The sequence below is a fragment of the Pteropus medius genome, unplaced genomic scaffold (assembly GCF_902729225.1).
Source record: "Pteropus medius unplaced genomic scaffold, Ma_sr-lr_union100, whole genome shotgun sequence".
In the NCBI taxonomy this organism is placed as follows: domain Eukaryota; kingdom Metazoa; phylum Chordata; class Mammalia; order Chiroptera; family Pteropodidae; genus Pteropus; species Pteropus medius.
This window is the reverse complement of record NW_024347867.1, coordinates 4893391-4920258: the sequence shown is the minus strand read 5'-3', so window position 1 is coordinate 4920258 and position 26868 is coordinate 4893391. Positions and strand designations below refer to the sequence as shown.

The window sequence follows — 26868 nt, the reverse complement described above, 5'->3', positions numbered from 1 at the left end:
TCGAAAAAGAAAAAGTCCACTTATATTATACTTTACTCCAGAAATTACATATTCGTGTTTAGCTAACCGCTAAAAATGCACAAGAAATGCATTTGCTTTCGAAACCTTTTTTAAGCGGCTCTCAAGCAAGAGTCTAGCCCAAGAGCTGAGCCTCCCTCCCTTACCCGACCTCGTCAAGCTCGTGTGCAGGAGGGGCCTGACTTCCGGACCAAGAAAGAGGAAGCGAAAGTGGGGGAAAGGGCGGGGAAAGTGACGGGAGCAGTGAGAGCCGGAAATGAGCGGCTAGCGAGGCATTCAATTGCTCCTTGTCCGGCGACGCTCTAGCCCCCGCGCGTTATCTCTATCGTCCCCCGCGTCTTCTCTATTTATTGTCGCCGGGAAGCGGCGGCCGCCCCGTACCCGGAACAACAAAGCCCGAAAGACGGAGCCCGAGCCTCGGGGGCTCCTTAGCAACGGGCCGGGGCGGGAGTTCCATGGAGACTGGGGAGCGCGCCCGCCTCATCATCATCCTTGCCCTCCAGCTTATCCTTCGCGTCCGACGCAACCGGCAGCACTGCTGCCGCCGCGTCCTCTGCCACCGCCACCTTTTCCCACGGTAACCCCGTAGGCGACCCTGGGCGGGGGGAACGTGGGCAGCCGGGCGGCCTGAGTGCCGAGCGCTGGGCATCTGGGCGCAGGGCGGGCGTGTGCGGAGCGGGGGCCGAGCTGCGGGTGGGTTGTGCGGTGGCGGATGACTGGAAGAGAGGCGCTCGGGTAGGAGAAATTGGTCCGGGGGCCGAGGGAGGGTCCAGTTCTTAGGAGGACAGGGCGGTATGTGGGGATCTTATTAGGGATAACGGGGTGGGGGTGGGGCGTCACTGCCTGGGAGTGTTATCCAACGGGGTATAGGATAAGAAAGAGGTGTTTTCTTTTTCATGTTAGCTACCTCTGGGAAAGACCGGAGAAGGGAGATTCTCCATCTGTCTCTGTGGAGCCCTCACCCAGGAAAAGAGGGATCGTTCAAAGATGCTAGGGTTCCGTTGCTTCCCAGAAAACTTAAGTAGCCTCTGCTGCGGCGGGAAGGCTCCCAAATAGCACTTTCGTTGGTTCCTGGTTCTGGCAATGCCAAAAGCCCTGCTTTATTTTATTATTATTTGTATTCACCAAAAATGTGAAGAAGGATCTGGAAACTGAGGAAGATACAGTGAATCGTGCGTAGAGCTGAGCAGGAACAAGAGTCGGGATAAGCGCCAGTAAGAATCTTAAAAGTAAATTTAATTGAGAATTATGATTTTTAAAACTCTCTTTTGTCGAGATGTGCATCTGCGGGTTCTGTCAGTGTGTTCGTTGCAATAAGGCTTAGACTGCAGCCAGTCCACATCTGTGAGCTCTCTGACTGCATCTGTCACCTGCAGTTCCCAAGCGACACTGGCAGTTAATCAGCGTGGGCTTGTGTATTTAGGGTTAAGAACAGCGCCTTAAAATTGGCTCAAGAAAAGAAAAGAAAAGAAGCTTGGTGTAATTTTTGTGTAAAGAAACAATGGCAGATTCCCTGGGGAAACTGAAAAAGAAATATAAGGAGAAGGTTCAGCTATGATCTGAATAATTTTCAGTCTCTGAAAGTTTGAGAAAATGGCAGTTCATTCAAATCGAGGAGCTTTTATCACTAATTTGTTTAAAGAATTACTTAGTTTGATCTGTCCAGTTAAATACTTATCGGTGTATGCTATCTCTTTAAGCCTTACGTCACTACTTAATGGTTTTATACATTTCAAAACTATTCTAGGTCAGTAAATGAGGTTTTCCTGTGGCATACTAAAAAAGGCTACAGTAATACTATTTTTGTGTTCAATGGGAACACAACTCTTTATATAAAATTGAAGATTAAAGATGAAAATAAAACTGATATATTACAGAAGCAATTATGTCAAGCACAGCTTCTGTTTGTCCCCCACCTTTTTTGCTAAGCCTGGCTTCTCTTAAACAAAAATGTGTTATCTTTATCCTCAGCCTTCTCTTTTTATATTCTGTGTACTCTAAGTCAGTCTCAGAAACTGTAATCTACTGTATGCTCTTTATTTTGACTGATGCCAGAATATAGTTTTTAACTTAGGCTTTTTCATGGAATTGAGGTTCAGTGTGTCTTGTTAAAGGGATTTAGATGCAAAGAGGTGGGCAGTTTCCTTTAACAAAGATGGGAAGTATAAACACTGGGAAACTTAAAATTGCATTTTAAGACTCTAAGAAGAAAAACTCAATATCATCTTTAGGTTAATGACTCAAAAACTGTTAACATAATTTTTCATGTAACTGTTCTTCTGTGAAAGATATGCTGGGAGGTGACCCCACTGGAGGCTGTTGAATGTTGAGCCCCAAGATGTTCATAGTACATATGCGACATTGTGAATTCCCTTAGTCTCGGGGCTGCCATCACACTCACTTCACCTAGACCTAATTTGCTGTTGCATATATCCCTTCCATGTTTGACTGGGGGTCAAACTCTACCTTCCACCTTTATTAACAATCCAATTTCTCCTTTCCTTGCTATCTGCTCCAACACTGACATTTGGTGTTGTCTTATTTCCTCTCCTTACTTAATCTTGTCCCAATCAAAAATGAGTTTTTATTCTATTGTATTATTCCTGTTTCTCAGGGGGTTTTCAGCATACATCCTTGGCCTGAATATCCTTTTTATTAATATTACTTTGTTACATTTTCCTTCTGTATCCCTCCCCTTTATTTGAAGAATTGAAGTGGTCATGTTAGATGTTCTGTATTCATTCTGAATAAATGTTGGTTGTGCAATACAACAGGTAAGAGCCTTACGCTGAAAATCAAAAGACTTTTGAAATAAGGCATGTAAAAATATTTGAACTTTTAAAATAAAAGGTATTTTAGAAATCCAAGTGGTAATAATGTAATAGTAGATAGACATGGTCACTTTTTTTAAAGAGTAGAGTCTGCTATGTGTTTTTAATTGAGCCTTAAATTTTCATATTCTTATTTTTAAAAACTTCTAACATCATTCTTTTCTGATCATTTTTCATCTGAATATTTAACTGAAATTACATTTTGCCAAATTCAAGGGGACAAAGTGATTTCCACAGATTTTTCTTCATGTCATATCAAAATTTTTGTGGATGTATACACATAGTGCAGAATTTGTTATAAAGTAGAACAAACACATATGAAATACAGCTGAATTTTTTTGGAGTGTTATTTCTTATGTATTTGGCATGTTATTTTAAAAATCAGCCAAGAGTATATAATCTAGTTGAGTGGATATCAATGTTGTTTTTAGGTGCAGGAGGCTGGTAATAACCTGGAGATTGATTTCCTTCTGTTGCATCATAGACCATGTGATGAAATTATTATTGCTATAACAATTGAAGTTTAAATTTATTTTAAAAGAATATAGTAGTTTTCCACAATGTCTCTGAGTCAAAATTTGTAGTGCTTTGAAAATTTAGCTGTATCGTGACATTTGAATTAATAAAGATTTCCTGTAGTTTATACTCTCATTTATTGTACCTCTTATATGCCTGATGCCACATCATCTGTGCAAAGCTAAATGAAAGGTGTTTCTCTTCAGGTATTTTTTGTGCACTTGTAGATAGTAAAGAAATAACATACATGGATACCAAAATATGACAGATGCAAATTTGAATTTTAAATCCTTTATTGCATACTACCTGGTGTGATAGTTACTGGTGTACAGATTTCATCATTCTTGCTAAATTGAAAGTTTCTTGATGTTCAGGACTGAGTTGCCATCATTCTGTATGTTCAGGTCATGGATGAATGTGTATTTTGAAGATTAACATGTTAATAGAAGGATACATAGATTTTTTTTCTTTTACTTGAAGGAGTTAATCTAGTGGATGAAAGGAACCTCATCAGACAATAAAAATCATGGTAGATATAGTGTTTGCTCTTCTCATGTGACTCCCACTTTGGGAAAATTCAAAATGGTGACCGTATATACATATCTGAGGTCTTTCCAGGCCACACAGATACAATCAACCTCTTATTTAAAAGAGAGAGTGTGTGTGTATAATTGTGAAAAAGCAATATTCCAGAAGTTTTCATTAGTGGAAAGGAATCAGGGTGTATTAGAAATTGTACACCGGTCTTACTTACCTTGTAACTGAACAGGTGATAAAATTCAGAATTTGGTTTAAATGGCTTGTTTTATATTGGAAGCATGCTACTGGGGTCCCATTAAAATGTTTTCAAAAACACACTAAGGTGAATTCCAGGATGGTTCAAATTAGCCTTCATATGGGAGTCAATAATAAAACTTTAAAATTTCACTGAAAAATACAGCACAAAAATTTGTGACTTTGACCATGCAATATTCATCCATTAAGAAAGAATACTGAAAATCACACTGTGCGTTAAGGACACAGTTTTCTCAGGACATATGTGGATGACTTTTATTCTTTATATTTAGCACCACAGATGTCTGTCTATAGACATTGGTCCATGGTGTGTTTGGGGGGTTTTTTTACTCATTTTGTTTTTTAACTCACACCATTTGAAAAGAAGTGAAAATTTGTTTTTATTAAATGGTTCCAAAGAATCAGATGTTAACCTTCCTCTTCCTGATAAATTACGAATATTTTTATTGTGAGGCAGAATGGTTTTGATAAAAATCAGTTAATGCTTTTTCGGGATTAGGGTTAGTATAGAGCTTAAGAGTATGGACTCTGGTTATAGGCTGCCTGTGTTCAGCATGGTGGCTATGCTGCTTTTTATGGTCTTGGGCAAGTTATTAAACGTAAAGCACTTAAACAATGTTCAGCATGTAGTTAACTGAAAAAATATTAACTGGTGCTCGTAGCAGTGGTGCTTGGTAGTACATTAAAGGTGAATCATTAGACACTTGAATACTTTCTTTCATTTGGGTGCTTTCTATTAAAGCACTGAAATTCTTTGTGATCACTGACTATTGGACTTCTCTCTGCTGTTAGGTTTTGGGAGTGGGAAAGCACTTTTGTTTTAATTTTGAATTGTCGCACAGACATCTGGTTATCACTTATGGCAGATGGAGTAAGTAAAAAGACATCTCTGTTTCTTGGAAAAGGAAGACCAACAAAGCCTGGTCTGGCACTGTGTTGCAGCTATTGAAATGCTATTTCCCTGTGGACTTGACTGCTTGTTTAGCTGTATGGTACTTCTGAATAAAAGCAATAGACCCCAATGGTTTCATTTAGCAGAATTAGTCTTTCTTTAGAAGACACTGTTTTTTACTTGTATAACCTTAAATGATGGTAAACTCGAAACTTCGTGTCATTGTCAAGCCATTTATCTTGAGTTTTCCGTGTCATTATGAATGTTCTGCATACAAGCTATCTTGTAATTTTAGAGGTAGCTGAAACTGCTTCTCTACTCCAGTAGTTCAGCGGCTCAAGAATGCATAAAATTGGAAAATTATTTGTTTATGGTAAGGGTAACACTAAATACTGAGGCTACTTAATCAAGGGAATAACTTGATAAGTATAGCTTTGTTTATGCTGCTATTGAAATGGCTAAGTTTTTAAAGTTAAGTCCAAATGTTATATTTCCGTTTTATGGACATTTGAAACTGCTAAATAGAAAATAAAAATTTATGTTTAAATACAATGAATTGCAAACTGTTTTTCCTATTTTGGCTCATATCCAGGTCTTGGTTTTGACTACAGTAATGTTTTTATAAAATATGCCTTATAGAAATTTATGTAGGATATGTTATTAAAAAGTATGTTTTGCTTTAAATGTTCAGGGGTAAAGTTTTGGAATTCCTTCTTCCATGTTCTGTTTTTATTTGTTTTAGTTGGTTTTTATATACCTCTCCCAAGAAAATTGGCAAATATTCTTGTATTAAGATGTGTGGCTTTTGTTTTTCTGTTTAAAGAGAGTAAAGTCTAGTTGATATTGTTGATTTGAGTAATAACTACCTTGGCCAGAATAGATTATTCCTGTAGCCATTATGGATTCTAGATCTAAAAAATATTGAATTAAGCAAGGAAATGATCATGACTATTTCACGCACACACACGCGTACACACAGTATTAGGGGATTTTTAGAAAAACAGGTCTCCAAGGTACCAATACTATTGTCCATAATAAAACCTGCCTGTATTGAGATAAAGATCTAACACACTGTTAATGTTTCCCTAGTGTTCTTTAATCACACTTTTTCAGGGACAGATGTTACTGTCCTAATGATATGAAGATAGTAAAGCCAGTTATAAAAGTGCAAATATGAAGATGGATATTTGGTTTATGACTGTGTTCAACATTTATAGAACCTGTCCATTGTTCGAACCTTTGCTAAGATTCATAGTGAATCTGAAGCCTTTGTGGGACAACCACACGTCATTCTTCTTAATTTGCCAACTCATTTGCTCATGGGTCGACCACATCCCTGCATCTCTACTGGTGGCAGGTTAGGGTGGTTGTAGGAGGCACAACTATGTTGAAGACACAGTCACCAGTTTGTTAGACCTTCCTGAACCCCAACTTGGTACACTAGATTTCTTAACTCAGTTCTTTGCTCTTTTTTAATGGTAGTGGTAGTGGTGGAGAACCTGAGGTAAAGGATCTGATATGTCACAACTGATAAAAAGCTACATGAATAATACTTTTATCATCTTAGCAGCATATTGCTAATGTAAGTCTTTAGGTCAGTGTAGCAGAGAAAACATTTGGTTGGCTAGTAATCTTGAAAATTCTGCTTCAATACATAGTGTAGAACTACTTGGATAATTGTTAATTTGTGTGTACATTAAGAATATGTACCTTTTAATTTACTCTTTTGAGGCATTTTATTTTGGGCCTTTTAAATTGGAAGAGTTTCAAATGCCTGTAATTATATTAACTTAATTTGCCTTGTATCCTTACTTTCACTTTGTAAAGAGGAATAATGGCTTTGTCATCAAACCCTGTTTGATTGGATGGTTGCTGTGCTGAAGTAGCTGACATGGTAGCCAGACTATCTATAACCAGCTATCATGGAATGAATTTAGCATATGGATGAGTTAGGACCCTTGGGGGTGAAATGGAGAACATAACTCTTAGGGGAGGGGAAAGGAACTGTATGTCAAAAGTGCTGAGGCTCTGTATGTGTGTTTTAATTAAAATAATTCTTGCCTTACATCAGAAATGTATTATATTACTATATTTGTAAAAGCTCCTGGAACACACTTGCCCTTCAGAATTTGGGGGTTTGAACTAAAACCAACAATAACATGTTAGGTGCAGGAGCATTAACCAGAACATACCAGAAAGTGAAATAAGGAAATAATAGGGTACTGTTGAGGAACTTGAGTGGTTTGGGGCTACTAAGATTCTTATTGTTATAGTGAAACATCTCTGCTCTTCCCATTTATTCCCCAGACCCACAATTCTTTTAATTGCTTCTAAATATTTATTTAATTCAGCAACGATTTTTTGAGTTGATGACCAAGTACTAGTTACTAAGGAAAATTCTAAAGACACACATTTATATTAAACAGTTCTCTTCAAGGAGCGTGGTGCCTGCAGTCTAGTAGAGTTATAATACACACAGTACCTTTGCACTGGCTGTGACCTCTGCTTGGGGTCGTTTCTCTCAATGTTTCATATGGCTGGCTCCTTCTTATCCTTCAGGATCTGATTTTAAGAGTAATTTCTCATTTTTGAGGAAGTTAAAAGGCCTTCCTGGATCATTCCTTTTAAAGTTTCTCTTGTGTCATCTCGTTTCCTTTATTACGTAGATCACATTCTCTATTTCAGTTGCTTCTCTGTTGTTTGCTTCTTCCACAGGAATACAACTGCCATGAGGGTTCCTTACCTGACTGTTTTGTTCTGAACTAGGTTCCCATGGCACAGTGGTTGGTTCACATGAGTTGCATACTAAATGAATGCAATTATGAGTAATAATTCGTTAGTCGAAGGAGTGGAGAAAAGGGCATCCTAGGCAGATATAAAATCAGGAAAGGATCTGCTATTGCAAGAGGAATGGTAAAAAGTTGAGACTGTTAATGTGTGTTGGAAGTGAGAAATTAGGTTACAAAAGGTATATTGGAGACATGAAGCTCACTGCATTCCAAGTAAAGCGAGTTAGATTCTATTTTAAAGAGGTTTCTTTAAGCAGGAGTGTGGCACAATTAGTAAGATGATTCTGGTTGCCTATTTGGTAAATGGACTAGATTGTGTAGATTGCAAGCAGAGAGTTCCATTAGAAGGCTGTAGCCATAATGGCATATGAAAGCCCAAAATGAAACACTGATGCTTTGGATGCAGAAAAGAATCTGGATGAGAAATTAAATGGGTATAGGAGAAAAAGAAAAGATGAAGAATGATTCTGAAATTTCCAATTCAGGTGTGCGAAGTTTGGATGGTGGCTCCATTAACTAAAATTAAGAATCAAGTGACAGCAAGCAAGTATTTCTAAAGGGGTTAATTAATTTTGGATGTGTTGGTTTAATTCAGTGAATGTGCCTAACAGACAGGAACATGGGTTTAGAACTTAGATTGGTCAGGATTGATATAGGAGCAATAATCTACTGGATAACAATTGAAGCCTGAAAACTCAACGAAGGAAAGTATTTAAGGCAGTGATCTTAAATGTCAGGGATCTTAAAACTCATTTGTGAATATGAAGAAAACAATTGCTTCCTCACATACAAATCCAAATTTTTATGTGTGTACATAAAAATTTCAAGGAGTTTCTCACTTCTGGAACATACGGTTGAGCTTTTTAGGATCTGTCATGGACTTCAGGTAAGAACTGATTTAAGGAACAGACAGAAAAGTATTTGATATGGAAGAACCTAAGAAACATACCACAGAAACCAAAGATGGGAGTAGTACCAGAGGAAGAATTTTGAGAATCAGGGGTTCCCATTGCTTTATGCCCTAGAGAGATCTAGTCTAGTAGGAGGGAGTTTGAACTGTGACATTGGATTCAGCAATGAGCCATTCATTCGTAACATTTCAGAGGCAGAAGGCAGATCGTGTCGGTTTAGCACATGAATTCAAGTTAAGGAAACAATGCATGGTAAACAGAGTGCAGAAATCTTGATGTTCTCTGTGATAAACAGTCCCAATATGAGAATATAGCCCCTTTTAAAGACTTACTTACTGACAGGAAAATTCCATTATTTTGATGACCTATTGTGGTGTTTCAGCCCAGTGGTTCTCAACCAACTGTGCATTAGAAACAACTTGGAAATGTTTTAAAAATCAGGACCCTACAGAGGTTAGTTAATATCTTTGGGTGTTGAGCTTCTTCATAGTTTTTATTTTGTTTGTCATCTTGATCACTTCCATCACTCTTATTCTGTGTTCTATATAAGAATCCGTTCTTTTACTTGTATATTGTTATTTAATCACTCAGTTTACTATTGTGCTAGTTTTAAATCAGCGTCCTTGAGTCTTTCTCATAGACCTTAGTTTCTCATTTTAAAAAATGTATGGCTTTCCTCTGATCTTTAGCCAAGTTCTCCATTTTTTATCTCTTTTGAGTAACAGAGCCCTCAATCAATGAACGATCTGACCTTTTCTGAGTAAAACAAGAAATTCTTAATGGTGCTTACATGTGGAAAGAGTATTTATTCTGTAATCCTGTTTGCTTTTATTTAAGTATGTTACATTTCTTACTAAATATTAAAACTTTTTTTTAACTAGTACGGTTTGAACTCTGCACTGTTTCCATAATCTTACCTTCCTTTTCTTATATGGCAGTCATGTATGACGTAGACCTTAAACAGGTTGTCTATACTAATACAAACATTTTGTATAAAGGGTAAACCTATAAAAACAGTTGAAAGAAAACTTTCAAAATTGGAAATTTCACCTCTTGTGTTTTCACCTTGCAGTGCTTTCTCTTGATTAAATTCTTGATGAGCTGTCAGCAGTTCAAGTTTGAACCCTACATTCACACTCCTGCTGTACAAATCAGAATACGGAGAAATTTGAACTTTATGCATGCCAACCCTGATACCAAGCAGAAACTGAAAGGCTTACTCGGTTTGTTAGCTACCTAGTGAATTAACATTTATACTTGCAAAGAAAATAATAATCTTTACAAAATTATGCTGTTTTATTAGCGTCGGTTTAATGGCTAAATTAGTCTTACAAACTGTAGTTACTTATTATGGGTAACGGGACAAATATCAAGATTCTCTAGAAAGAGATAAACTTCCTAGTTTTTTAAATGACCATTCATGATATGAGAAAATAGAGAAACGTAATATCGGTGGAGAGAACTGATGCCTTACACTTGTAATGAAATGGAAAGAACATGATAAACAGTTTTGTTGCAATTTAACATCTGAGCCAATCAACAACTATTTATTTTAGTTCAAAATTGCTTTGTTATTACTGGAGATTTTTTTTTTAATTCACTGTTTAATTTAGTTATTTTTTTAAATGCTAATTTTATTTATAAGATACATCAAAATTAAATTTATTTTTTCCCCTTGCTTTTAGACTTGAAGGAATATGATCTGTTTTTGTGTTCCAAAGCTCAAGGACCACAACAAATAACTTGAAATCCTTTTTATTTTTGAACATTTCTCTGTCTTTGGAAGGTTAACAAAGGAGATAATAATAGTAACAATGAGAATAGTTAAATTTGAATGCTTACCATGTGCAAGTACTGTGCTAAGTGCTTTGCATAGTTTCAATTTTCACAACACTGTTATCTTGACTTATTTTACAGATGAGAACACTGAGGCACAAAGGCGTTAAATAACTTACCCAAGGTCACACAAATGAGAAATGGTAGAGTCTGGGTTTAACTCAAGTGATCTGCCCTAGACTCTAATCTCTTAAACGTGTGTGTTGGAGAAGGGGTTCTGTGTAGATACTACTTTTTTGTAATCTCAGGCTAACAGTTAATCTTGTACAGACACTGCATTGGATGTGTTTAGTGCCTTGGGAATTATGCCAAGGCTAGGGTACAAAAATAAGTAAGATTTGATCATGTGTCTGAGAAGCTTATGTCTACCAAGGAGTCATATATAAATAGGAAATTTCACTAGAGTGTGGGGAAATGTAGTGATAGTGGTATATACATGGCAGCATGTAATGGGACTCAGCAGGGATACTCTGGCTCAGTCTTGGGGATCAGATGTCTTAGTCGATATGATTTTTTTTATTTTACCCATCGTGGTTTTAATTGCCTTCTATACTAGGATTTCACTAATTTTCCCCTCCAATCTAGACCTAGACCTGTCTGGAGCAATGGACTCTTATCTGATTGCAAGTTCTGTATCTCCTCTTGTACGTTTCAGAAGTTCCTTCGGTTCAGCGTAGACCGAACAGAATTCTTACCCCTCCTCCTTGTTCCATCCCTCCTGCAAACATGCTCTCTCTTCATTGTTCCTGTCTCAGTAAATGTATCTTAGGCCACATACCTAGAGTCATCCTCTAGCTCCCTTTTCCTCTTCCCTATATCAGTCGCAAAGCTCTGTTCACTCTGTCTCCTGAAAAGGTCTCTCTTCTGTCTACTTCCATCTTCATCCACCCAGGTCTCCACTGCTGTCATCTCTCACCATGGCTGTTGAGCTAGACCCTGAGTTTTCTGTCCATTCTTATCTTCCAGTCTATTCTCCTGGTACAGAAGTGGCAGTGATATATTTTTAAAAAACAAATACATCATGTCATCTCTTGCTTCTCTTTTAGCTCACCATTGTTCTTGGGATAATATGAAAAATTTTGTTTAACATGGCCTAGAAGGAATTATTTGACCCTTCCCTTCATCTCCAGCCTTGTCTCATGCAACTGTCACATTCACTCTTCTCACTGTAGCCATGTTGACGTTTCTTCAAGTCTGAACAGTTTAAACTTTTAACTCACCTCAGAGCTGAAAACACTAGCTGTTCCCTCTGCCAAGTCATGTTTACTACTGGATCCCATCCCCTAGCAGGGGGCATAATGCTTAGATTTCTAATTCATCGTTATAGAATTGATTGGATGAGGGAGGTGCTGAGCCAGGCATAGAAGTGGAGTTAAATCATTTTTAGCAGAAGGAATAGCATAAGCAGGCAAACATTGATATTCTTTACATGTAAGAGCCTTTATAAATCAGTAAAATATCTCAGAAGGAAAATGAACAAAAGATATGAAATAGTTAACAGAAAAAATATAAGTAGTGATATTTGGAAAGTTCATTCTCATTTGTAAGTATTCAAGGAAAATCAATTCAATATTGCTATTTTTTATGTCAGGTTAAAAGATTTTGGTGTGACTTCATGAGATCTACTTTGTTGACTAAATAAAACAGCATATGTATTTATGTATGTATGTGTGTGTATGTATATTCCCAGTCATGTTTAATGTGTACAAATAAACTTAAGGATTTAGCAGCCTCAAAACATATGTCTATATGAACATAGAAAAAAACTTAATAATTTCAACTGTGGCAATTACAACTTTTTTCTTTGAGTATGTCCTATACAATCAGAAAATGACATGCTATTTTCTTTAAAAGCCGTACATTAAGACCATTAATTTGAAATACTAAGTCTGTCCAAAATTTTGCTTTTATGTAATATGGAATTACTGTGTTAAATTTCTTATCTCAGAGTTTGAATACCCAAATTTCAAGTTGTATTCAGTAAAATATACTTTTTTCTCTTGTTATCTGTAATTAGACATTAGTTAAAATTAGTATTAATGTTAATGTTGACTAATATGACATTAATAAAGCATATTTAATTTATGAGGTGCTCATTAATTTCTCAAAACAATCTTGAATAAATTGTGGGATTTGCATTTGACAAATAAAGGTGAGAACAGTTCAGAACTGTCATATAGCTTCCATTAGGATCCACATTTTAAACATCTACATTTTCTTACTTTGTAGATACATTTTAGTGCATTCATTCTGAAATAGTGAAATTCTTAAATAGGCTAATGTTTAAATATTATTATTAATATGGGATGGGTTATATATTCCTAAATTGCCAAATACTTTATTTTTTTTTCAACTGGAACTTTTTCATGAGAATATAAACCACTGACTTACTTTTCCTTAAGCACTCAAAAAATCAGCATCATTTAAATCTTTCTTCACCACCTTTTAGGTACCATTACAAATATTTTTATTGACTGAAACAAAATATACTCCTCTTTTTTTAATAGATGGTTGCTGACAACCCTCAGAGTTATTGTTAATTAATTCCCATAAAAATTTTTTTATACTTTTAATACAGATTTTAGAAAATTATAACAATTCAAAATGGTGCAAGTCATTCACATGAATGCTATCTGCTTACCAGTCTTCAGAATTGGTATTTAGATTGAGTCAGAGGTATAGTAGGTGGAGGGAGACATAAGCAATGAAGATAGTTAAACTTTCTGTTTAACTTAATGTAATGATGGTTTTGTACATCAAATACTTTTGTTTTTAATTAAGCATTTTAAAAATGTTTTATATTATACACTCGTATAATATATATTCCTTTCCTTGGAAAATACAAGGGTTTTTGTGACCAGGCATACTGTTAATATAATACTTTTCGTGTGGCTAGAATATAAAACTGCCAACCCCGAGGACTGGTGTATAAGCTCTTAGGCCATCCACAAAAATGTCTTCATTATAAAATGTCACCCTGCCAAACAAGTTAAAGGTTTTTTGGTTTTGTTCAGTCTATGCTGTTTCCCCTTAGTGCATCTAACTATATTCTTTTACTGCCCCTTTGAACACAAGTGCAGGTTGAAGGGAAAGTGGGAAGTTCAGAATTGGGATGTTAATTTAACTAAACTAACATAGTAGCCCTAGAACTAAAAGTGAAATTTAGTTTATATTTCCTAAATTTGTCTGTAGTATGTCTTCATCTAAGATGTTAGAATCCGAGATTTTAGAATTAGACAGGATCTTAGAAACCATCTAGTCTCGTCTTCCACTTACCAGAAGACTCATTCTATAACATTACTAAGTGTTGGTAAATTATCTAGCTCTATTTTTCTCGCCTCCCTTTTTTGACACTTATCTTCTGTGGAGCCCAGGTATTTCGTTTTTTGTCTTGTTTTTTGTTTGTTGGTTTTTTTGATGTGGCTTCATGAGATCTTTTTTGTGACTAACTGGATCTCTCAGTTTCCTTTTTATTTAGATATTTAAGAACAACTGGTATTCTCGTGCTAAATGTCCTGAGACTTTCCTCACACAACTATTTTTATATCTCATCTTACTTTCCTCTGGATGTCAGTGCCATCTTTAAACAATAAGGTCAGGATATTCTATATCTTTTGGTAGCAGAAGACTATTACTTCCTTCGTTCTAGACACTCCTGTCTAACCTAGAGTTTGGATGGTGGTTTGTTGGTTTACTTGCTTTAAAGTAATATAATTAAAACCCCGTGTACCTCAAAATAGATTATCTAAATTTGTTTGGTTCCTGTGGCAGGATTCCAGATATTGAGGGAGTCATATGAAACTTTATTCAAATCTATTTATTACTGAGTTTACATAGCGAAAAATATCTATATTTTAAAGTAAATTACAGACATGACATCCCCCCTTGAATATTTCAGTGTGCATCTCTAACAAGCTTATTTGTCTACATAACCACTTTATTATTTCACTCAAAAGTAACAGTAATTCCCTAATATTTATCATTCAGGATTCATATTCAAATTTCCCTCAAATATCGCTTAGAGCTGTTTTTTCAAACCAGGATTGAAAGAAGGACCATGATATACAGATGTTTTGGTCATTTAAATAAAAATGTAAGCTTTATATTTATAAGCATTAAATTTTATTTTATTAATATTACCTCATTGAGCTAGCCCAGGAACAGCACTCTTTTTCTTAAAGGACCAGATAGTAACTATTTTAGGCTTGTGGGTCATTTGGGCTTTGGCAGAACTACTCAACTGTACCACAGTCATTACATAAACACATGAGCATGGTTATGTTTCAATAAAACTTTTTTTTTTTAAAGATCTAATGGGCTTTATGAAGCGATTCATGAATGGGGCAACATTATTCAAAGGAACGCTCTAATAAAACCTTTTTTTATAGAACAAGCACTGACCTTTGGGTATAGTTTTGCTCACCCCTGCTTGACCTATGAAGATCTTGGTTTTCTCTATTAATGTGACTGTTCTCAAGTTTTGTATCAATTCATTAAATACTGTTTGGTTACAGTGTTCAACTACATATCAATTCATCAAACAGTAATAGCTGCCATTTAATAAACATGTCATATGCTATGTACTTGACATAGGTAATTATATTGAATCCTTAAAAGCATCCAGGGAGGTACAGTGATATTATTATTATAAATTTCCACAAGAGAAAAGTAAGGTATGTGCTGTACTATTAAACAGATATAAAAGAATATCCTTTTTCTAAAAGGCAAAATGTTCAGTTTCTGCATCTTTGTCACAGGCATGTGTTGAGAAACTGAAGTATAGTAATCTACCTGTTGGAATCACAGTAGGAAATGTCTGTTTCCTAAGCTGCTATTTTGAGAGCTTTGTAAAGAAGAGTTAGTTTAGATGGCATGTTTTTCTTTTAGAAAAGAATGATCTCTAAGAGACCATATGAGTTTTTGTTGTGTTTGCAAATTAGTCTATATCCAGTCTTACCCTTTTGCCATTTCAAATCATGAATGATAATTTTGTGGTTAAACCTTTTAGGCCTCTCTCTCAGTACCTCAGATGCAACTTGAATACACTTTCTGTATTCTTTGGTTTATTTAGTTTCATTCTTTAGCTTTTAGTTAGATTTTAGAGTAATTTTTGGTTTCTTTTTATGACAATGTTTATTGTGTCCTTTCAGTTTCATTATCTTTCCTGGTGTGGAAAATTTTAAATGTAATAGTCTTACATGTAATTTGTCTTAAAAGCCAAGAGGTGGCAGTGTTTTCCAGGCTATGCTTTAAGGTTGCAGTTTGTGATGGTTGCTGAATGTTTTTAATACCACTAGAAAGTCAGAGGACCTAAAGAACACAAGTGTTCTTGTCCATAAAATCATAGATTGAGAAAGAAGTTGCTTCAACTTCTACAATTCATTTTAATAGAAAGCTAGAAATATGACATTTCTGAAGTCAAGACAGCTGCAATTTTGAACTTTGCTTTTATTTGAAGGAAATATTTGACATACTTATACTAGGTATTTACTTAAGAAACAGGACAAAACACCTGACTAAACCATGTCTTAATATTAGGCATGTCTTAATTTGGGCAGTGGGAAAATAACTGATAATTTATTTAAATCAAAATGGAATTAACTTTTATTTTTCTGATAGTGAATCTAATATGTATTTGTTATTTTAAAAAAAATCTCTGCAAAACAATAGAAGAAAAAAATTTTTTATGTCACTCAGTTGCCAACTCTGAATATAATAATTGTTATCACTTTGGCTGCATATCAGTACATATGTAGATATATAAACCAAAATGAACTCTTACAAACATGTAATTTTTTTCACATTTTGGACCTCTGTCTACATTCATGTAGTTTTATAATTTGCAAAATCTGCTTAGTAGTCTATTATATAAAACTGCTGTACTTTATTCATTCTCTTCAAGATAGACATACAGATTGTTTTGTTATTACAAAATTGCAGTGTATAATCTTATACTTTGTTCAGTTGAATTATTTTCAAGATGCATTCTTAACAATTGACTGCAAGTCAACGTATATGTACATTTTAAATTATTTGAATGCACATTGCCAGATTATCTCCTGTAGAAGGTTTTTGTTCCACATTATAAGAGAATGCTGGTTTACACACACCTTCACAAGTACTCCTTTATATTTGCCAATATAAATAAGTGGTATCTCTTTCTTTCCTTTAAGTTAGCATTTCTTCATTACTAGTGAACTTAAAAACGATATATTTCTAAAGGTAAAGAACTTCTAAATAAATAAATAATTAGTCCAAGAAAAATAGTGGAAATTTAAATGTTGTTAGAATCCAGAGATAATGAATACACTATATATCCAACTTAAGACATACCTAAACCACTTGGTTGTAATCACCCTAAATGTTCATACATTTTAGGCATCAGCTTACTTTCCAGTGTAAGAAATTAGAAAAAGAATAAATCTGTAGAAGGAAATGATGCATATAAGGCAAAAAATTTAATATAAGAGCATCAATTGACTGATGATAGTTTTTGTTCTTTAAAGAAACTTAACAAAATAGAGAAACCATTCAGCATGGTTGAAGGGGGGAAAAGCAGGGATAAGTAATATAAGGAAGAAGAGGTAAATATACTACAGCAGAGATTTTAAGAATTTATTTAAAAATAGGAAAAATTGTATGCCAATAAATTTAAAAATTTAGGAAAACTGACTCAAGAAGAAATAGAAGACATCAACTACCCTAAAACTCTTAAAGAAATTAAAGTAGCCTTTTAAAATCCACCAAGCAAAGAAACAGATTCAGACAATTTTCAGATTAGGTCTTATAAATTTCCTCCAGAGAATTAAAAAAAGAAGGAAAAAAAATCACCCAAACTTGTCTAATGAGTCTAGCTAGTATAACTGATACTCAAACCAAATAAGGACAGTCCAAGAAAGAAATATTATAAGCTAATTCTACTTATGAGCATAGACGTACCAATCCTACAGTAGATGTTAGGAAAGCAAATCCATCAATGTGTGGAAGTTTTTTTGCTCATGATTTAATTTGGTTTAGGGGTATAATATATATGTAATAAGTTTAAATTAATGATAAAACATGAATTCAGAGTAGAGGTTTCCTCTGGAAGAAAGGGATGCGGATGTGGTTTGGGAGGAGTACAAGGGGAGGCATCAATTGTAATGCTTATTTTTTAAGCTGGGTAAGGGGTACATAGATGTTAATTGCATTATTCTTTTTGCCCTTTTGTATATCTTAAATATTGCATACTGTAGTGTTAGCAGGTGTAACAGCTTTCTGAGTTTAAATGTGACTTTGAAATACTATATTTTTTTATGGAGTCACTTAATATTCCCTCTGGAACTATACAAACCAGTTGGGAAATTTACATATGAACCAATATGAAATATATAAAGTATACTACATACATATACATTTTTATGGACATTCTGTTAAGGGCTTGTAGAGAAAAAAAAGACTCCTAGCTCTTTTGCATTCATATGAAAATAGGTGGCTTTGGAAGTCAAGTTTCAGGCTTGTCCACTTAAGGTTTTTCCACACCTAGTATTAAAAGAAATACTTTGGAATTCACTAGTATAATCATGGAAGATGATGCTAAGAAATCTGTTCTGCCTATTGATTTGAACTTATTTTACCCATAATCACTGTTATTTTTGTGTTATTATTTCCCAGATGTATATGATAAGTAGTTTTTAAACATTGCATATAATCCCCACGACACTATCTGGTAGGTACTATCTATTACATGTCGCAGGTGAGAAAACCGAGGCACAGACAGATTGCATAACTTGCCCAAGTTCTCATAACCTGTGGTTGGTCAGACATTGAGCGTGCTGCTTAAGATCAATATTGATAACTGCCTCTGTCCTCTGCTTGTTAGTCTACCTATCAATCAGGGCCACTGCCACCGCTGTCTCATGACTTATTGAGGTTGCTCAAGCATACACAAAGAACAGAAAAACAAGAAGATAAGCAGATTGAAGGGAACTTAAAAGTGAGAAAATACAGTGAAGTTGAGGTATAATTGATACACAGAATTGGATGCTGTGCCAGAAGTCTTGATCTGACTTTTCATTGTGTTCCATCAGATACTGAAAGGCAAAAAAACAAGGTTGAACTTTATTTGGACTCTTGGTATCTTCATTGCTTTAGTCATAATAATTTGAATCCTTATAAAGAATACTAGTTCTTTATGTTGTGGCCGCAAGGAATATTAAAGATAATTATAATAGTTTTGTTATTCTTCTCTGATTTTGTGAGTTAGATAAGCTGAATTACCATTACTTATTTTTTTAAGATGTGGAAACCCAGTTAAAGAATTTTTTAGCTGGATATGGGTCATATGCTTAGTACAAACGAGGGCTCATTTTTGTTTGTTTATGTAAATGCTATCATAGTTTTGGAAAGATATATATTGTAGAAGATTGTGATTTTGATAAAAATGGTGTTGTGCTAACTGTTCGTTAGAGCTCCTCCATATACACACAGGTCTGTGAGCTCCCTGAGGACGGAAGACTTTGCCTTATTCATTTTTTTACCCTAATATCCTCAGTGTATAGAAAGTGTTCAGTAAGTAGATAATGAATGAATGACTAGTAAATGAGAAGTCTTTTAATTAATGTTATAAATAGTATTTCTACTTCTTTAAACTTAAGCCTATTACTCTACCCGAAGTAGAGAAAAATGGGTCAACCTTTTTATAGCCCTAGGAAATTATATGAGATGCGTTATAGTACCATTAATGGTTGGACATTGGGACCACAAAGTATAGCCCTTAAACTTGGTGCATTCGGAGAATTGCCCTAACATGATTTGAGTAACATTTTTAAAAAATAATCATTTTTTTACACTTTAGTTTTCAAGATTATTTGAAAATTCACAGAACATTTAATTACTTTCATTTTGTTTTATTTCGCAGGATGTGATCTTCGTGGTGGGAAGCTAAGTTTTTAAACTACCCCAATGGATGCAGACAGTGATGTTGCATTGGACATTCTGATTACAAATGTAGTCTGTGTTTTTAGAACAAGATGTCATTTGAACTTAAGGAAGATTGCTTTGGAGGGAGCAAATGTAATTTATAAGCGTGACGTTGGAGTAAGTATCTGAATTTTGGTATGTATGCTGCATAGTCTAATTTCATAGTGCTACAAATGTTATAATAAAATATATTCATTCTACAAATAGTTTGTGAGCACCTCACCATGTGCTTGTTGTACTGAATACAGCAGTGAGCTGTGTAGAAGTGGCCCCACCTCTCCTGAAGCGGCAGCTTTTGGAGATACTCATCTCCAAGTCTTACTAAAGAGCTCACTGGTTGCTATACATTTTATATTCTCTCAGTTTCTTTTTACTGAAGAAGGGGATGTTAACACTTTGATGTATACTTACTCAGATATACCTGGGTGATGCCCCTGTGTGTTTGTGTGTGTGTGTAGTAAATCTTGTAGTATGTTGCATAGCCTCTTCAATTAGATGAGATAGTTGGTATTCTTTAGTAACAAATTGCTAGAAAATAGAGTTCATATCCTAGTCTGTACATTTTAAATTTTAGTTTTCATTAAACCTGTAATACTTAAAATAAAAGCTGACAACTTGCTTTTAACCTTAGTGTTTTGAGATTATCATCATAAATGACAGAAGGTGTTCATTTGACTTTTATAAACCAAAGAATGATGAGATATATATCATCTACATTTATTATAAAAATTAAGAATACATATGAAAGCTTTAAGATCTAAAAATTAGATGCCACCTACATAGGTAAATTATCATTAGTTCTTAGTACTAAAAACTAAGTAAAGTTGAATTAAATTCAGTTAAAATTTTCAGTGACCCACAGTTAAAGATTTTTAAGTTCATCAGTAATGCCATCCTCATTTTTAAAAAGGAGTAAATACGTCTGCTAAAAAGTTTAGAGGAAAACCTAATGCGTCTTTGAAATTTTCAGCATGCCTATGGCAAAGAAGTCTTTTTTTCCTGGGAAGCTTAACAGAAAAAGCTGACTTGACAGACAAGCTGGTGGTGAAAGACAATTAAATGTAGAATAAACTTAGTCTAGTATTTCTCAGCCACTTATGTATAAAATTTTATAATGTATTTTAGCTCAAATTTATTTTGAATCTTTGATAAATTTTGTCTCCCCAGATTGAATAGCTTTCCAGTTTGATAATATGGCATATGATAGAGAAAGAGAAGACATCAAAATGTAACACAAGTTTTAAGGGAAAATGTCTAATTCGTTTATGTGTTACATTATTCACTAAAGATTTATCTCTCTTACACATAATGGGTATATAATAAATATTTTCATAAATGAAAAGTTGCACTGAAAATTTAAATTTACATGTCTTGTATCTTAATCCTTGACCTGTTTATATTCACTCTGTAGGTAATTTTATTCAAACCCATAGCTTTAAATGCCTTTCATATCTAATAAATGTAGAATTACATCTCCAGCTCCATTTTGCCTGCATTCAAGATTCGCATATGGAACTTGAATATATAATAGGCATCTCAACTATAAGACACAATTAAGGTAGTGATGGGTGCCATGAATCAGAATAAAGCAGAGTTAGAATGTAGAGGGATGTTTGTTTTGATAGAAGTCAGGCAAGGCCTTTCTATGGAGGTAACATGGTGAGAGACCTGAATGAAATGAGAGTATTGAAGGAAAAATATTCTAGATGAAAGTAACAATTACTGCAAAGCTCCTGAGGCTTGAACAAATTTGCCATGTTTGAGGATCCATGCAAACTATAAATTGCAGTTATGTTACGGGAATGATATGAGAGATGAAATTTATATACTTGGTAGTATATTGACTTCAGGTATTAGGGAGAGTTTTATACAGGCCATGTATTTTTAAATTAATTAAATGTCCTTTTATATTAATACATTCTTTTGTTCAGTATGGTACTTTTTTCAGAATGGGTGATTTGGAGAACACTTATTTCAATCTTGGGTAAGCTTGGAGTAGTATTTAAACATTAAAATAGCCACATAGAGCAGAACCATATGTGAAAATTAATCCTTATTATGTAATTTTTTTTCCAGAAAGTATTAATGAAGCTTAGAAAACCTAGAATTACAGCTACAATTTGGTCCTCAGGAAAAATTATTTGCACTGGAGCAACAAGGTAATTGTTACTTAGGTTTTTAATTTTCCCATCATGGAAAGTACATTTCTAGACTTTGAAAACAGAATTATATGTATAGTTTGTCATGTTCCTCAGTATAAAATTTTTTTTCTGTATAACTGATAATCTTTTTCTTTCCTTAAAACCATAGTGAAGAAGAAGCTAAATTTGGTGCCAGACGTTTAGCTCGCAGTCTCCAAAAACTAGGTTTTCAGGTAACATTTTCAAAAAATATCCCAACTGCAAATATTCAGGGATTTATTTTTGTAAATTTAAAAGTTTGAATTTAATAGACTAAAGAAATCATCGCAGAAACTTCTCTCATGATTGACCTTTTTCTAGGTTTTTTATACTGTTTTTCAGTGTAAAAATTTAGTAGCAAATCTTGTCCATGTGGATATTTGTAAAAGATCCTGGTTTTTTTTCCAAATTCTTTCTTGTACCGACAGACTTGTTTCCTTACAAGTTAACTACCTTTTCAACTCTTTAAGTTTCCTCACTTCTTAAAAAAAAAAAAAAATCATATGTTTTTGGTCATCTCAAGAGTGGTATGAATAGAGAGCTGCAGGCCCTGTTGACATGTACACACTGGTTGGCATGCTCTCACACTGATACAATGACCATTGCTGTCAGGTTAGTCTTATCATATACAATTTTATAGAGGTATAAATTTGAATAAAGTTAATATACACTGTGAACTTGCTAGGTCACTTGAGTAAATGAAAGACAGGTAAAGATAGTCTATGGTCTCTCAAGAGGTGGTTCTAGGCTGTTTGGGACTTGGATGGAAGTGATGGAAGTTGAGTTTTCTATCTTACAACTTCGGCCTCTAAGGTGGAGGGTCATAGGACGGTACTGCAGTGCTGGCGGGGTATTGGAGGTGTTGGAGCTTGTGAGAGTGGCAGTATAGAGAGCCATGATTAATGATGGTGCCACTTTACACAATTTTATGACTTTCTAAAGCTGCCTTGTATGAGTACTTACGTTGGAGGATGGTTTATCCAGAATTATAGCTTTACTGGGAATGTTTGAAAAGATGATAAAACTCTTCAACATATTGATAGGAATGGCTGAAGTTATTTTGAGTGAACATTATTTTCAGCCTTGGAGCTTCTTGTCTTAGCATAAAATTAGAAATATTGAAAGAAATCCCTGTGAGTTAAAGGCACAGTTTTATCACTGTATCCCTCTTCTATATCCCCAAAGAAAACGAACATCTAACTAAACTCACAGAAATATTGTTTTACCTTATACATATAAGAAAAAGTCTGATCTTTGGAGTTTAGTTTTAGTATACACTCAACTGTTTCTTGAGTTTTAAAGTGACAACTTTTTTATTTTAACTCTCGAAAAGAGAACTCTGCTTTGATTTTTTTTTTCTGTGTTATTCACTCTCCTATCACAGTGGATTAAATCTCCCATTTAAAGTTTCAGAAAATTAAACATAAGATTCAAAAGACCCTCCAGATGAACTGTTTTAATCATGCAAATATCTCAGGTTTTATTTATTTTTTTAATGAGGTTTTTGAGTTTTTTTTCTTTAATTATAGTATTTAAGAAGTCATCAATAACTTAAAACACTGGATTCATGCTTAAGATTATCTGTTTTATCCTGTTTGCTTTTATTTTTAAGGGTTGAAACTTAATTATTAGGGATTGCCCTGAAAGCAGATTTTTTGTTTGTTTCAAAATAATTCATTGAGTTTTACTTCTCTCTTAAAGGTAATATTTACAGATTTTAAGGTTGTTAACGTTTTAGCAGTATGTAACATGCCATTTGAAATCCGTTTGCCAGAATTCACAAAGAACAATAGACCTCATGCCAGGTAGGTCTTTCAGAAATCGAGATAACTTACCAAATTTGAAATTACTTGTCAAGCTATATAAATATTTATATTAATTGAGGTTGTTTTTGTATAGTTATGAACCTGAACTTCATCCTGCTGTGTGCTATCGGATAAAATCTCTAAGAGCTACATTACAGATTTTTTCAACAGGAAGTATCACAGTAACAGGTATTTTATGATATTGGAACCAAACTTGTCAGTTACGAATTGAATGAAATACGAGGTGTACATACCAAATCAGAAATAATATCTAATTTGTCCCTATCAGCCACTTTGGCCCTTTAAGGGGAACCAGTCTCTTGACTTTTAACACTGTGGATAGTTTTACCTGCCTTCATATACTATTTTAAAATCTTTTATACACTATTTTTTACATATCTTCTTTTAGTCATCATTATCACAGTGAGGTTTATCCTTATTGTTCCATGTAACTCTAGCTCATTCATTCTCGTTGCTATATAATACCCAGTGTGTCAATATACTGTCCATATGCATTTGGATAGTTTCCACTTTGGAGGTGTTAAGAATATTCTAGTATATATTTTCATAATATGATTTTTTCATTTACAATAGCTTGCATTTAAAATAGTTAAGAGAAACACACTTTATGAACATAGAGATTTTACATAAGCAAAATATTTAAATATAATTGATACCTATTTGTTACTTATTATATATATTTTGTTATATCTTTTTAGTCTTTTAAGTATTTTGAAGGGGCGGTTTTAAGACTGTGCATAGAAGTCAGAGGGTAGCATCAGCCATGCAGGATGCTTTTTTAATGGTACCGCAGTTATAAATTGTACAGAGACACTACTTGGGAGTCAGGCCCAGCTTTTGGCAAAATTGAGTTAAGGGAAATTTCTTTAGTGTCTTTGAATTTTTCTTTTTATTCCTTCAATCCTTCGAGGAGAATAAAAATTACTAATTGACACTTTTAAACTCTCAACAGATAAGTTTTAGTTTTTACTCACCTGTGGGTTTTCACACTTTCCTTGGAGACTTTTAACGCCTATCACCAAGATAGTGCCTGAATCTTAAAAATGGAGTGGTGGGGAGCAAGTGTTTCTTCCCTTATTTCACCTGTTTCTACACTTCAGAACCCAGACTTCTGAGGGGTCCCAAAGTCTTTTGATGTCTTTACTAAGTATAGAATAAAATGATGCATCTGTGAAATCTTTGTCTTTATTGAGTTAGTAATTAACTCAGTAACAAACTTTTGACCTGGTTAATTAGTATGCATTATATATTTACATCTGGAATATCATGAAATGTTAACAGTTCAATGAACACACACTTATTGTTTCTGGTGAGCAAAGCACTGTCCCCTGTGGAGGGGGTGAGGTGTCAGAAAGGAGCAGACCAGGATGTGACATGATCAGCACCATCAAAGGAGCAGTGGGTGCACACGTACATTTTCAGGATCTTTCAAAGGAGGTCATTATTCCCTAGTGAAACCATTTTTATTCAAAATGAATTTTATGAAAATTTTTTCATTGCCTATTTTTGTGTCTTTTGAGCTATTTAAACGAAAGATTACATTTTTTAGAAAAGTCATTCCTAGTGTTATATGGATTAATTAATACGTAGTGTCACCTCATCCCCTTGTGCTTTTTTTTCTGTCGACTGAGTAAGCTGTGAGGGCGAGATAGCTGGATTAGTAGCAAACACGTTGCTGCCCAGTAGTAGTAATGAGTGGACATTTTTAGACTGTAGTTTTATAACAGCCTCTGTTTCCCAGCACTTTCGACGCGGTTTTGTTTTATTCTGCTGAGTTCCTCAACACTCCTGTAAGCTTCCGAAGTAGCCTAACCAAAAGCCACACTGCAGTGACCGAAGGGATAATAGTCGACTAATCGCATTTGTCATTTCTCCCTTTAATAAGCATATTGTAGCACTTTTTATTCTCCTCTGTGGTAGTTTGTGTGACCTTTTTTATGTACACTCTTCACACTGGTCCCCTAAAACAAGATGAGTAACGTCATTTGTGTTTCAAATTTCTTTTAATTGTCCAGAAAAAATTTTATTCTCTCGGTTTTTATTGTGACTCTGTGTATAATAATGTCAGTGTAGATTTTTTAAAACAATGAGCCTGAAAGTACTTAGATATTTTTAATTCTGAGAAATGAACTTTGCCTAAGTGCTCTCTCTGCTTCTCACCATTCCTTCATTGTGTTGGTTACAGGGCCCAATGTAAAGGCTGTTGCTACTGCTGTGGAACAGATTTACCCATTTGTGTTTGAAAGCAGGAAAGAAATTTTGTAATTCATCACTTAATTGGTTAGAATCCCTAACTGAGCACCTTTTAAAACCTGCTGCACATTGGACTCAAAACAGAAGGAAAACTGGACCAACAGCAATTGAGGAAATAGACTCTTATTCTTTCATGGCTGCAGTGTAAGCTCCAGGCCCTTTGGGTTTTATTTCAAACCTTGCTGTAATATAAAAAGGAAGTTTACAAGACATGACGTTGCTGCTTTTACAAAAGGACATTCTATTTATTTTTGCAGTAATTCTCATGTCCCCATAAGCAGAGCTGTCACAGTGTGCACTACCTTAAATTGTTTAGTTGTTATTTTTTTCCAGTTTGAGCTAATGTGTTTTATTTGTGAATAGTCTTTTACATTTTTGTATGCTGAATATGGGCACCAAAGAACCTGTAAAAGTTATCTTTTTCAATTGAATGTGCACAAATAAAAGTTTGGAAAAGGTCTCTCTTCATATCCATTCTGTAACTTTTATTCCCCATTTTCTATTTTAATAAAAATTGTATTCATAATTCTTTTTTTAATCTATGCAAGCTTAGACTTTTGCTAAAGTGTGTTGGCTTCGTTTTGAAGTGTATTTTGTAAATATATATATGCCACATGTATATAATATCTTTTAATGCTCTGTTACCAAATATTGAATAGGAAATTTTTTCTTGCTAGAAATAAAAACGTGTATATAAATTCTAGGGAACCGGAGTAGAACTTTATAGATTAAGCTTAATGTTTTATGTTGCTAATTTAATATGATAGAAAATATAAATATCTTTTAAAGGTTATAAAATTGTAGTTTTAAAAAGAGAAACCTCTTACCTATAAAATGGATATGAGAAAGAAGCTGTGATGAGTTGTACCTCATATGTACCTTTATTATTCTGGGAGGACTCACCTCTAGTTGTAGGGAAGTAATAATATTAGGTTGGTACTCAAGGCTCTACTAAGAGTCTTACCAGAAGCTGGTAAATTGTGCTGTTTTAACAAGCAGGGTCCACAGGCTGCCTCTGTGCCACAGTATCATTATAATACAGTTCAACTTGAATTTTAAA

The 26868-nt window shown here is 34.5% G+C and overlaps 1 protein-coding gene across 1 annotated transcript; it reads left to right on the top strand.

Annotated features, from left to right (window-relative positions):
* Positions 1-332: 332 nt before the first annotated feature.
* Positions 333-26868, top strand: TBPL1 (TATA-box binding protein like 1). Its single transcript, XM_039879034.1, has 7 exons — positions 333-595; positions 19488-19666; positions 21626-21708; positions 21860-21923; positions 23431-23534; positions 23629-23723; positions 25741-26868. The coding sequence occupies exons 2-7, from the start codon at positions 19532-19534 to the stop codon at positions 25818-25820; spliced, it is 561 nt and encodes a 186-aa protein (XP_039734968.1). The 5' UTR covers positions 333-595; positions 19488-19531; the 3' UTR covers positions 25821-26868.

Excerpts from the sequence above, each read along its gene's own strand:
- TBPL1 (XM_039879034.1), top strand. The coding sequence starts at position 19,532 with ATGGATGCAGACAGTGATGTTGCATTGGACATTCTGATTACAAATGTA. Across the intron at positions 21,709-21,859 it reads ATTTGCACTGGAGCAACAAG|TGAAGAAGAAGCTAAATTTG; the intron begins GTAATTGTTACT and ends TTAAAACCATAG. Across the intron at positions 23,724-25,740 it reads AGGAAGTATCACAGTAACAG|GGCCCAATGTAAAGGCTGTT; the intron begins GTATTTTATGAT and ends TGTTGGTTACAG.